General features: G+C 38.4%; 1 protein-coding gene across 3 annotated transcripts in view; it reads right to left on the bottom strand.

Moving 5' to 3' along the window:
• Positions 1-13,065, bottom strand: part of lama2 (laminin, alpha 2) — a 215,613-nt gene that overhangs the window by 46,614 nt on the left and 155,934 nt on the right. For all 3 annotated transcript variants that reach the window (XM_063495049.1, XM_063495053.1, XM_063495052.1), the window contains exons 33-38: positions 12,070-12,194; positions 11,834-11,920; positions 10,981-11,174; positions 7,955-8,097; positions 6,203-6,301; positions 4,151-4,262 (exon numbers count right to left, since the gene is read on the bottom strand). In XM_063495049.1, the coding sequence (XP_063351119.1) occupies positions 4,151-4,262; positions 6,203-6,301; positions 7,955-8,097; positions 10,981-11,174; positions 11,834-11,920; positions 12,070-12,194 (760 nt within the window). The remainder of the gene's footprint in view (positions 1-4,150; positions 4,263-6,202; positions 6,302-7,954; positions 8,098-10,980; positions 11,175-11,833; positions 11,921-12,069; positions 12,195-13,065) is intronic.

Below are 13,065 nucleotides of genomic sequence, written 5' to 3'. Positions count from 1 at the left end.
ATTTATATGTGCTAAGCCTAAGTACAATTCAATTAGAGTTGCTCAGGATAAAGTGACTAAAACTAGAGCCACATACGCACATATGTAACTATTTTCACCAACAAGAATATTATTTTTTTTAAAGCTTTGACTGTCTAACTGGAGCAGTTATTGAAAGGGAAAATACAGAGAACAACACATTAGACAACGGGGAGCAACTGTGGAAACAGGTGACAAACCAACCTGCACTCAAGATCCACTTATTCGCTCGCTATGGAGCTTTTATCAGCAGATAAAGTTTAGGTGGTTGCCATGGAGCTGCAGTGTTTTTAGTCCATGTCTTTTGTCCATGCTAAAACACCTTTTTCCAGCCAGCATGAATACAAGTCATAAAAAAATACTCAGAATAGGGAAAAAAAACAGTTTTGTGACAGCAAAGTTTATCTAAAAATGAGAGTTCAAAAACAAGTCAGTGGAGACTGTTTTAAATCGGCAGCTTTTTCTAATGCCAAAGATACACTGGGTTAAAAAAATATCTTGGTGATGGCACACTGCATTGAATTGTGTCACTGATGTTTACTTTGTTAAACGTGAAAAAAAGGGGAGTAGCTTTTCTTTCTTCACAGTTCATCCTACACTGGACCTGAGTCCACCCGCTGTCTGCAACAAACTGTTTAAGCTAGTGCCCAAATAGCCAGTTCACTGCTGGCTGTCCCTTGTAAACAGAGGCTTTACAAATGGGCTGATTTTCCCACAGCCAGAGCCATGTGCCAGGGATAACCACATCAGGGATATAATCTCAGCGACATACACAACCAAGAGTACAAACGATTGTTCGAAACTGTTCATTTAGGATAGTTCAAAGTCTTTATAGGGATAACTTGCACATAAACTAACTTCATTATTCGAAACTTCGTCCATTTTATTTCGATTCCACCACTGCAACACACTACCAGAGAAAAAGTGTAGTAGTCCGCTTTAAGGCTAATACTGAAACAACAGGGACTAAATGTGGTGTCAGCTGTAATAGTAGGTAAAGAAGAGCATGAAGGGTTCTAGTACAACCAAAGTGTCGAGCAAAAAAGCACTTTTGGCTAAACAAACGCTCAAAAGCTACACGCTCAATTCTCGTCCACTCCCACACGGAAGACTGCTAATGGCTTGGAATCCCTAAACAAAGCAGTGAAACCTCTTTTATACTTGAGTTATCATCTGTTGTGTTTATTTTGTGTTGAGTCAAAGGAGAAAACTAATCACAAGCTGGTCACGAAGCCACTGTTGACAGAGCTGAAGGAGGAGATGCAGCAGCTGCACCAGCAAAAAAAAAAAAGGACACTGGAGCTGAATTGAGTGACCTGCTAGTTACATATGCAGAGTATATATTTGTGTGTGCGTGTGTGTGGGCGCATGTGTGCGTAAGAGAGAGCCAAAGAAAGAAGCAATCTGCCTGAAGTTGTCACTGCTGGAGGAAACCATCTGGAAAAAACTGCAAAGTTCTGAGAGAATCTTTTACACCAGCATCCCGCTTTTGGACAGTACTTATCCCTAAATCTGTGGCTACATGGATAATATATGATTTGTGGTTAAACAAAGACACCACATGAAGAACTCAAACAAACAAACAAATAATAGTGCAGAAATACCTTTAAGTTGTGAAAATATTTTGGTTCTAATTAACTGAAAATTATTTTAAAGGTGCTGTAAGCCAATATTATTCTATTATCAGTGAATCAAAGCAGCAGGGTTGTTTGAATTCTTAAACCTACAAAGATTTACTTTCGAGCTACAAGCTTGTTGTTCTAATTTTCTGAAATGCAACATTACCGTTCTGATTCACCACTCTCTTGCCTCTTATCAAGACACAGCAAAAATGCTTTATTGTTTTATTATTTATTGTTTTTTCCTTTAAACTCCACTCTGCAGTACATACTTAGCACCACAGCAACGAGCTGGTGAACAGGAGCTGACCATTTACCATGGAAAAATATATTTTAAAAAAAGCCAACGTGGAAAAAAATCTTAAAAAAAATAATTGAAGCATGAATCTGTGTATGCATGAGCAATGCTGCTCAAGCTACCATTCGTGATTGAACAAGTACAGTACTTTTCACGAAACTTAAATTAGTCCAGTGGCTTTTTCCCCCCAAGCTTCTAGATTACCATGACCTGGATGACTGAAAACCCACACAGATAAGTACAGTATTGTGCAAAGATGTTGATCCATTATTCTCGGGAGGAAGAGTAACTTCTTAAAGTGTTCCTGATCAACAGTTTTCCAGGCTTTCTAAAGGTCTTACAAAATGTCTATTTGGATATTGGCTGCTTTTCACTTATTTTCAGTCCTTTCCTTGTAACAGACAATTTTCAGAAGAACGTTTTTTTCTTCCTTTTTTGTATGTTAAGGCCCTAAACACTGAACTATGAATCATTCAAGTGTAAAAAACAACTAGTTTGAAATTGTATCGTTAGGCAACGCCAATATGTTGCTTGCTTGGCAGTCCGAGATATGCCAAGCAAACAAGAGATAATCCAAAGAAGAAGTGGCAGACCTAAAGAACTACTGACAGCAGATTAACAGTTTTCTGAAAAAAACAAAACAAAACAAAAAAACAGCATGTAAGAGATTCATCTGGCCCCTCAGTTTATCCATGTACTGTTCAAGCCTCATCAGAAACCATCTCAGTGGAAGAAGCAATTTTTAAGTAAGAGGTGTGCATTATTGCACAAGAAGCAGACATTGCAACAAGGCATTGTCAAAATGTATAGAGAGATGTATACATGGAGTCAGGAAGCAGGTACAACAGTGAGTGCCTACAGCCATCTACAAAACATAGTGGAGGATCTATCATTGTTTGGGGCTACATTTCAAACAGTGGTGTTGGGTAACTTGTCAAAACTGGGTATTATGAACAATTATGAACACAGAACAATGCCATCAGATTTTGATCCATCGGGCAATACCATTTGGAAAAAGTGTCTGATTTAAAACTGCTTCATTTTTCAGCATAACAATGATCCCAAGCACACTGCTAGCGCAATAAAACCATACACAATGCACCACCATCAGTCATTGACATGGCCTACAACGACCCCAGACCTCAGCATTTTTTAAACAAAGAAGAGCTTTGAATGTCCTTCAAGAAGCCTGGAGAACTATTCCTGAGCACTAAAAGCAATTCTAAGAAAACCTGGCTAAGAGAGTTCAGGCTGTGCTGAAGAATAAAGGTGTTCATACCAAATATCGATTTTGTAGTGCATTAAGCTTGTTAGAATTGTACAAACTGTTTTTACCTTGTACAGTTTATTTCACTATAATTATGTGTTCACATTTCAATAAATCACTGCACATATTTCGCATTTTCCTAGTAAAAGAAAGGCAGGCTGGCTCAAGATTTTTGTGTAGCACTGTAGTTCATGTGCACATGTGCTAGATTGTGCTTTAGAAGCCTCTTTTGCCACGTGAAGCTACTCTTCAAGGTAATGGAACAGTTGCTTGCCAACTACCTACAAAACGAACAAAGCCAACTGAGTTGTTGCACCCAATTATCTTGGTAGGTGCTCTCTTTATCACCGTGGTTAGCGATGCTGCAGCCTGCTGGATCTGTCTTTATTGGTCAGGCAACACTTTACTCCGGCAGCTGGCACAGAGCACTGGCAGCTGGCCCATCAGCGACTGTGTTTGAGCTACGTTTTCCATTAGTGATCTTACAAGGGGGTACTAAGATGTTTTGTTTGTCTCACTTTGAAGATGTCACACTTTCAAAGAATAATGATCGAATAGAACGAATACAAGCTGTTTACTCCGAGTAAATGCTGAAATGAGTCTTGGTTGTAATGACACTGCTCTTATCACAGTAATTATTTTATGTGCAATTCAACTTCAGTGTCATTCTGAAGATGCTGCATCTTTATTTAAATGGAGTTTTTAATGTGTTCTGTCATGATAATTATTCATTTCATTACGTTTTCATACTCTTCTGTCCCACTCTCCTGAAATGTAATAACCCAAATTTCCCATTGGGATCTGTTACGTGTAATATTCTCTAATTTAATGAAATGTACTCTAATGACAGATGAAACTAGTGAGACAATAGACAGATAAATCCTGAAATCCCAGTTGGCAGGATATAGAGGAAGCTAATAGGGGAGAGGTGCTTCTCATTTCTGCTACCTTTAGCTCCGAGCAGTGTGTCCCTGATGAACTGCTCCAGGTCCTCGGCTCGTTTATGAATCCTGTCAGCATCATCCTCAACCTGCTCTCCATCAGCAGACACCTTAGTGGCCTATACACAAAGACATATACGTTATAAAATAATGAACAACTGCTGAATAAGTGAACGTATCAACTTCTATGGAGCGGAAAAAAGAAGGATGAGATCTTCAACGTGAAGGGCGATCAAGCAATACATAAGCACTATTGATAATACTGTGCAAACAAATATAAGGATAAATGAATTACTGACATAAAATGAAAACAAAATATCAGACATTAACATGCTCACAAAGGACCAGGAAAACAAGAGATGGATGAATTTTTGACAGACGTGAAAACAGTTCCATATACACTCAATTTAGCAAAAATGTACACGCACACACTGACAGAAAGAAAGTGTAGGTAATTACTGTTGTGATTTGACAAGACCATGCTATATCATTTTAGGTGGTTTGTGTGAGAGTATGTGTGTATGTGCGATGGGGTGTGGGGGATAGTATTGCTGTCAACAAATGTCAAGGCCTCAGCCCCTAAAAGGCTGCAGCTTGACAGCACGAATGTGAGTGTTATTTTTCTCCATTTGGTATTTTTAGGTCCCCTCCACTCAAAAAGTGTTTTTTTTCCTTCTGTGTTGGTAAACTACTCTTACAGACAACTTTGACTCTCAAAATGGTAAAAATTGAGCGTGTATTAGACAAAGAGTTTGTAGAATACTTCATTATTTATGTGGTATATAAAACTTTAGGGTGTTAACTTTTCATCTTAATTACCTTTATGCATGGACTGATTCTCAAACAGGTAGCGCAGCCCTGAACTTTTATTCTGTGGCATCACAGAATAATAGATGGAATAAACTAGACTGGATTTATATATCACTCTATGGGCTTTCACACACATTCAAAGAGCACTTTAATCTGTGCGCTTAAGACCTGTATCTACCCCGCATTCACACCAAGTTTAGAATCACCAATTAATCTATCTTTGGAAAGTGGGAGGAAGCCGGAGTACCTGAAGAAAACCTACGCAGGCTCAGGGAGAACATGAGTAGGTGTCAGGTGTCCTCCGTCCTGCAAAACCCTCGACTAAACCAAACTGTCTGAAACAGAGTGTTTCCAGCTGTATATTCCATGTGAGATATGAAAACTTTGGAACTCTCTGGAGTTCATGTGTGACAACCACTTTATTTTATTAATATCCAACCACTTAGCTACTCATCCGTGCCCAGCTGAGCGATATAACTGGCCAAAAGAAGCAACACAGAGCTCGAGAGGGTGGGAAAGCTATTCATGACATCAGGTTTGCTTTGAAAAACAAACCATTAAAGTGAAACTGCCATGATAAAGTGCTTAAAATGCCCTTTAAGACATTTTTGACCAACTGGCACAAGTTATTCTGCACTTCATCTTCATTATTTTTGCATAGTATGGGAAACACCACTAAAAAGAAACATGCATGTAAAAATATAGGATTTAAAAGTTGTGTAAAAATCTGCTTTAAAAATTAGTAAAATGCTCAAAATATGCTTCTTAGACCCTCAATAATACTGGTATATGTTAGCATTTAAAATCTAGATTATCTCGACAAAGAATGGAACCAACATCCAAAGAAGAGCTTTGAATCTGGAGCCTGGAGAACTATTCCTGAAAGAAAGTTCAAGAAAGCTTGCGTAAGAGAAGACTTTTAGGATTGTACAAACTCGATTTTTACCTTACATCCTTTATCTGTATTTATGATTGCATGTTTCAGTGGATGGCAGCACTTAATTCCCAGTGTCTCCGTACTATATATCTATATTTTGACATCGCAGACAGCAAAAACTGTTAGACACAATGCGAAAGTTGTTCTCCCTGCACATCTGTTGCTTTAAAATATGATCTCAGTGCCTGTCACAATGTGTATTTGGTCTCCGGCTGCACACAAAGAAAGAGTGAAACAAGGATAAAGACAGGACGAAGGCAGACAACGATGGAGACAAAATTTGAGTCAAAAGAAAAACTCAAAGGTTTTTACCCTGCTGTGTAGCTGGTCCATCTCTGTAACCAGTGATCCCAGGTTGGAGTCAGCCAGTTGCAGTAATCTCTCTGGAGCTTTCTGAGGCGACAACATGTGCTGCAAGAGAGAAACACAGAGAGATGAAGGAATTATGGAGAGAAATGTCTGACACATTTTGGCCCTGGGCTAGGCTTTTGAACTGTCTGGCTTTGTGCCGTAGAGCTAAAAAGAAAAGAATAAACAAGTGCGTGCAAAAGGCAAGGAAGACATAAATAATTCAATTGTAAACACATCTGATAAACATATTTAAACTGTCTCAAAGTGCAGTGTGTATTAGCAATATAAATGTGGCAACTTTATGGAATTGTAATTAAGCGCTTGGAAAAATTTGAAAAACTCACTAAGGAGTGTTAATGCAGGATAATCCTCTACCTATAGAACATCTTAAGTGAGCTAAAGTGAGTGTCTCAATGTACGACCATATATTTGATTACACAGCACTTTAAAATGCTTTCTACTTGGTTTATTTTTTACAATAAACCAAGTAGTAGTTATAGTACATATTTTCTTTTGTAAAACCTTCAAAGCAGAAAACATTTCCATCCATTCATCCAGCCATCTTTGCATCCTTCTATACTGCTTGTCCAACTTAGGGGGCTATTTATGGGGGAGGGGGGTTTGCCGCCTATTAGTTTAAAAAGTGTAAAAAGTGGGGTACGCCCTGGACATGGCACCAGTCTATCACAGGGCTGAAACACAAAAGTACATATTTCCCTGTGGTGTGTGAAGAACTCACTGTGACTTGATAATTGTACCAGTGGTCTTTAGACCTCAGGGGGAAGTAATGAGCCCACTAGGGACTGACGCATCATAGTGAGGCCAAAAAAAAAAAAGTTACACTAGAAAAAGAAGGCAGCAATTGAATGGTTCACAAACAGAAGCAGTCGAAGTATTATAACATGTCATGCACATGTTACTCAATAGATTCATTAGATAAGTTTACCATGTTGTAGTAGTGTTAGAATGCATAATGAGTATCAGTATGCCCTACATGGAGCATTCAAGTAACGCCTCATAAAAAGTAGTATGCAACCAATGGTCACAACCATTGGTAACATTAGATACCAGCATCTACTGTTCTAATAAAAATTGTAAAAGAGTAAAAAGGGAAATGCATCATAACAAAAGGAATAACAGGCTAAGGAGGACAGCGAAGCAAAGTGAGTTAAAATAATCAATTTAAAGGGAGTATTAAAAGTCTCAAATACTGGGTGTAAGGCAAGGCACCGATTAAATTGTTCCTTAGATGAAAGAAACAAGATTTGGATCTTGGAGCCTCACAAAACAAAACAAAACAAAAAACGATGCAAAGGTTCTCAGTAGAATATTTGATATTGTTGGCAGGGGGGCTGGTGTAATGACCGACCTCACTGGAGAAAATTTCATGTCCTAACACAAGAATGTCAGTTTTTCCAGAATTCAAATGGAGGCATCAAATTGGTAATGGCAGTGAAGCATTCACTGAGGTAGGAGAGGCTACTGAAGTTGCTTGGCTTAATAGAAAAGTATAGCTGTTTATCATGAGCACAGCCATGAAAGAAGTTCCTAACATATATAGTGAAAAAAAGGTCAACAATACCAAGAACTGAACCTTGAGGGACGCCACATATGAGTGGTCAAAGTAAGTCAAAGTAATGAAACCACTTGTAGTTATGACATGGGTTAAATAAAAGTAAATTCCAACTACTCTCACACATTTTTTTTTCTTACCTTGAGCTCCTCTGTCATGTTCTCAAATCGGTACAACACCTTATAAGGTGGTGGAAGGGGTGTCGTCAAAGTGACCTCATTGATGATGCGTAACAGGCGGTCCATATCGCTGATCAACAAACCAGAGCACTCATCATCGCAGGCTGGAGAAACAAGTAAAGACACACAGTTAGATGTAAGGCAGTGAGTCATGAGGGCAGCTAAAACCACAAACAGTCATTGTGGGTTTGTGTCTGTGTGTGAGCTAACATGTTAACTTTTCGAGAAAGTTTGACTTTTGAGTGCATTTTTACAACTGAATGTGTGTTTATATGGGCGAGCTCAGAAACACATCAATAAGGGACTGTGGTGACTGCTTGTGTTTTTCTGTTTAAGTGGTTCTGGCATCAGAAAGACAGGGCTGGTGATGCATGAAATTCAGCGCGCAGGGGCAAAAGTGCCTACTACAAGCACACACTGCAGGCTAAAAACACACAAACAGACACCCACAAACACAAATATGCACGGCGCACACCAGGGAATTCACTAAGACACACACACATTCTTCTATATCGCGTGTGTATGAATTTCTTTGCCTTCTGCAGCCTGAGGCTGATTTATTACACAAATTAAAATTTCTGACAAGGGAAATCAAAGAAAAATTAAATAAAATAAAAACAGTTTCTACTCTATCAATCTCTGACAAAACAGCAAAACACAAATAAACCCATGCGTTCATGCAGTTTAATGCATACACACAAACCCACACATATCTGCGCACACAGCATACTGTATGCAGGCTACATTGTGTATGTGGGAGTAAATAGCTGCTTGTCAAATCAAAGCTATTCAAGAAGCTCACTGATGAAGGATTGTATTCACTAACTTCAGCACTGAGGGAAAACATTTTGTACTACATAGATGGAGCTTGTAAGCAGTATGTTCAAGTCTGCTGATAGTGGATTTTAATAATGACACACAATATTATTGTACATGTGTGAGTCACTATACAACTGCAGTTGTTTTATCACCACAAACATTTCCAGTGTGCCATTGAAATGATATATATATTTACACCAAGCAAGTGTAATATTATAGTGTAAATGTTTTCTATTGAAGTGTGATAATTATAGTAAACTTCTATTGATATATTAAATTATATGAGATTATAAGAGTTGTAAGGGTTAATGTAATGCAGTTTATTTAGTAGGTCGGTTTTGTAGGTTTCAAAACACCACTGAATTTAAAGGTGTGGCACTAAGCAAGTTCACAGAAACAACAAGCGCAAATGTCCCCACCTGTGTCTTTAAAAAAAAAAAAAAACTTTATATACACAGACAGAAGACAAAAGATGGACATTGAAGTTTGATTATAACATGAAAGTTACACTAATCACCAAATTTATGGCCAAAATAAGCAATTTTCTAATGACTTTACAGTCAAGTATTTTTAAGTTTGAAAAGTATTATTTCAGGGTGGGACTAAAACCAAAATGAATCTGTATATCCCTCAGTTTCCCTCATGTGATGTCTGGATCCATAAAAACAGGACAGTGATGGTCAAAATGCTCCACTCACCAACGGTCTCCATCTTCTGAATACTCAGTGATCAATATATTGTGTTCCCAATTATTTTGCATCAGACTGATAAGTACAATGTCAGTTTGTCTAAATTAAAGTTACAACACTTAAAACATTTGTCAATTTTTGACAATGGGAAAATTAATTGAATTATTTAATTTAATAGTGAAGCCCATTGCAGTCACATTGTAGAGCAGTTAAATCTAATTTAGAAATAAGCTATATCCTGACTTATTACATAGCTATAATGCTATCTACCTGTTAAGATCAAACACTAGCGATTCTGTTGGTCAGGGTTTTAATGTCATGTAGTGATGTGGATCTTGGTTTTAAAGTTTATATAAAATGCCCAGCAAGTTTCTTTTCCATTATTATGCAGAAATAGTCTTTAGTTATAACTGTACACCATGATACTGTATAGTTTATTCTCAATTTTCTTCTTGAATTTCTTCTTCTTTGGGTACGTTTACTAACATACCCATTACAAAATCTATTGACATCAAGGGGTAATTCTTAGCAAACAGCATTATACAGCAAATTTAGGAGCTGCATGCATTTCCACTACTTCTGACTCCAAAAGTGCTCAGTGGCATTGGACAGAATGGGAGAAAGGCCAGATAACAGAAAAAATGCAGAGTGCAATCACTCTTCAACAAGTGAACAGCAGTGTGATCGCTCCATTCTCTGTAAACCATCAGGACTTGGGATTATAGCCTGGACGTAGAGGCGAGCGGTTTGGTGTCAGGGAGCATTGCGGCACACGCACTGCCAATTTATGAACACACGCTTTGTGTCTGAACACAAAGACCTGAGCAAGCAATTTCCTCACTGACCTGACAGCAGCAATTTCACATCAGCCTCTGTCTTACTACCCTTTCTTCTATGCTCTCACTTGCACACATACGCTTCCTTCTAGACATGCTAATGGCACCAAATTGGCCCTGCCATTATGGTCATATTAAGTTTAAATTAGCTCCAAATGACATTGAAATTATTTTCTAAATGACTTGAATCTGACTTCTGCCACGATCTCCTGTCTCCCATGGCAACTGGAGAAAGGAGCTCTGACTGTTCATTTGCATTTCATTGCCAAAATAAAGTAAAAATCACAACATCAGGTGACAATGAAGGGAGGTGAGCCACCAGAGGGAAGGGAACAGAAGAACAGAGAAGAAAGAGACAGAGAGCATGTCTGTGGGGTTCATGAAGCATGACACCCCATGCTGCTACGCTGGGTTACTTCCACCACTGGTGGTAACTTTCACTGCAGACTAATCTTTATAATAAAATCTCTCAACTTCAATTTAAAGGTAAGTGCATAAAAATTCCAGCCACATTATTTCTTCATTTTTTCATGTTTTATACTAGACCACTCTGAACAAAAACACAGTAAAAGATGAAGGAAAAAAAATGAAATGATGAAGAAAACAAAAGAATGAGTAACCAAAAGCTGTGTGTTAGTCTTACAGATGATCCCAGATGGTCCACACACATGCCTATCCATGCACTGGTCACACGTCATCCCAGATGCCCCAACCCTGCAACGGCATTGGCCCGTGACAGGGTCACATGGTCCGGGCAACGCACCCCACAAGGAACACTTACACTCCTCACAGTGGCCGCCTGGTATCCTTGGGTTACCATGGTAACCAGTGGCACACCTAAACGGGGGGATCACATAGAGAGAGAGAGTATTCAAATCTAACCAAATTTTAACATATGTTCACCCTACACTGTAAAGAGATATCACAAATTATTTCACCAGCAAAATACTCACAGTGGGATCCCAAGGTCTGAGATGTTTTCATGTAAACCTCAAGTGCATGTCATTACAGCAGAATTTAGGCATAGCACATACGAGGATATTCTAAATATTCAAATTTTGCTCGTTGTAATTATCATGAAAAAATTGTCTTAAAAATAAAATTAACTTAAAAAAAAATTAGAAGGAAACTCCCAGTTCTTGACGCTTGACAGCCATCTTGACAGCACTTTTATATAGTTCTATCAGGCTATAACTTTATCTAAATAAACAGGAAGATCTCAAATGTGTGCACACATCAGTGCAAACAACTGGCAATGCATTTCCAGGTTTGGCTGGTATGAAGTTGGGGGGATGGTCATGGGGCAACCGAAACTATTTTCTTTCCATATAATGTCTCTCTTAAAACTATCACTGGTCGACTCACACTTTTGGATTCCACTTTACATCAACTCGTATTCCTTGTATTGGTCTTTGCATTTAAATATCCATGCAGTCCATTAAAAGCCGATGATTTCTAAACTTCTATGCTTGTTAATTTCTCTGTATGTGTCTGACCTCTCACAGTGTTTGCCCTCATATCCTTCAGGACAGGCGGTGCAGTGGTAGTCATCAAACCCCTCTGCTACACAGGTGGGACTGAAACTGGATATGAAAAGAGATTTTTCACAGACATTACAAAAAAAATATCTATTCATATAACAGAGGAGAGAGGACAGAAAAGATAAAATGTGCATAAAATGATAGATTAATATTGTTTAAAGTTTGTAATCATAGGTTGCAAGAAATTTTACTTATTCTGTGGGTTGGTAAGGGGGCAGGCGCAGGGTTTACAGTCATCAGGAAAACCTCGGACCACGCCGTAGAATCCCGGTGCACAGCGTTCACACCGATCACCCTCTGTGTTGTCTTGACAGTTCTACCAACACAAATGCGCACACATAAAAATAATACTATGCATGTATGCGAAGGCACTCTATTTACCTTTAGTCATTCTCCAACTCCCCCATGACTCTAACCTACTCCAATATGTGGGTGCAAAAATATCCATCATACACCACTCAGAAATTCCTGGTGTGTGCTGGGATGGGAAATAAATACAGAATGTCACACTGAGCATAATGAAGGCAACTTTAAGATGGTGACACACACTCACAAACACACACAAAAAAGAAGAAAACTCAAGTTGCCTCTCCAGAAAGCTTTTCATCTCTAAAATCAACAAATTTTCTAATTAAATTAACAGAAATTAACCTACACTCCCATTTGGACATTATTTTTGGAAATCACCCCTGGCACGATAAAAAGCGAGACACCAAATTTGCTTGAGCAAGATGATAAAACATTTTTTGGAATCACTTACAGGCATTTGTGGGCTAATGGGAATCTATTCAAGTTCATGTAGACTTTAAAAAAATCTACTGTGTTTTAGATGCTTTAATAAAGAAGAAATCTGTATATCTCTTAAGCTGTGTACAGTCTCCCATGTTTTTCAAGTTGACAATGAATAATTGAAAAGATGACAGACTGGGTCACCCGTCATTACCTCCTTCATTACTGACAAAACAACACTGAAGAGGCTTGTTTTTTGGTGAGTGAGATAATTATCCTGGCACCGCTGTTCGAGTTTCACCAATACCAGAGAAGTAGAAATAATAGTAGCATACCTCCCTGCTGTCACTTCAGTTTTTGGTGCTAACAACAGCCTTTTCGAACACTTTTGTGCTTAGCTTTGAGGTGGACACTTTAGAGACTCTCAGTGAAATGTTTGACAACATGTTGACAGATGG

The sequence above is a fragment of the Pelmatolapia mariae genome, linkage group LG15, assembly GCF_036321145.2.
Source record: "Pelmatolapia mariae isolate MD_Pm_ZW linkage group LG15, Pm_UMD_F_2, whole genome shotgun sequence".
In the NCBI taxonomy this organism is placed as follows: domain Eukaryota; kingdom Metazoa; phylum Chordata; class Actinopteri; order Cichliformes; family Cichlidae; genus Pelmatolapia; species Pelmatolapia mariae.
This window is presented reverse-complemented; position numbering and strand designations above follow the sequence as displayed.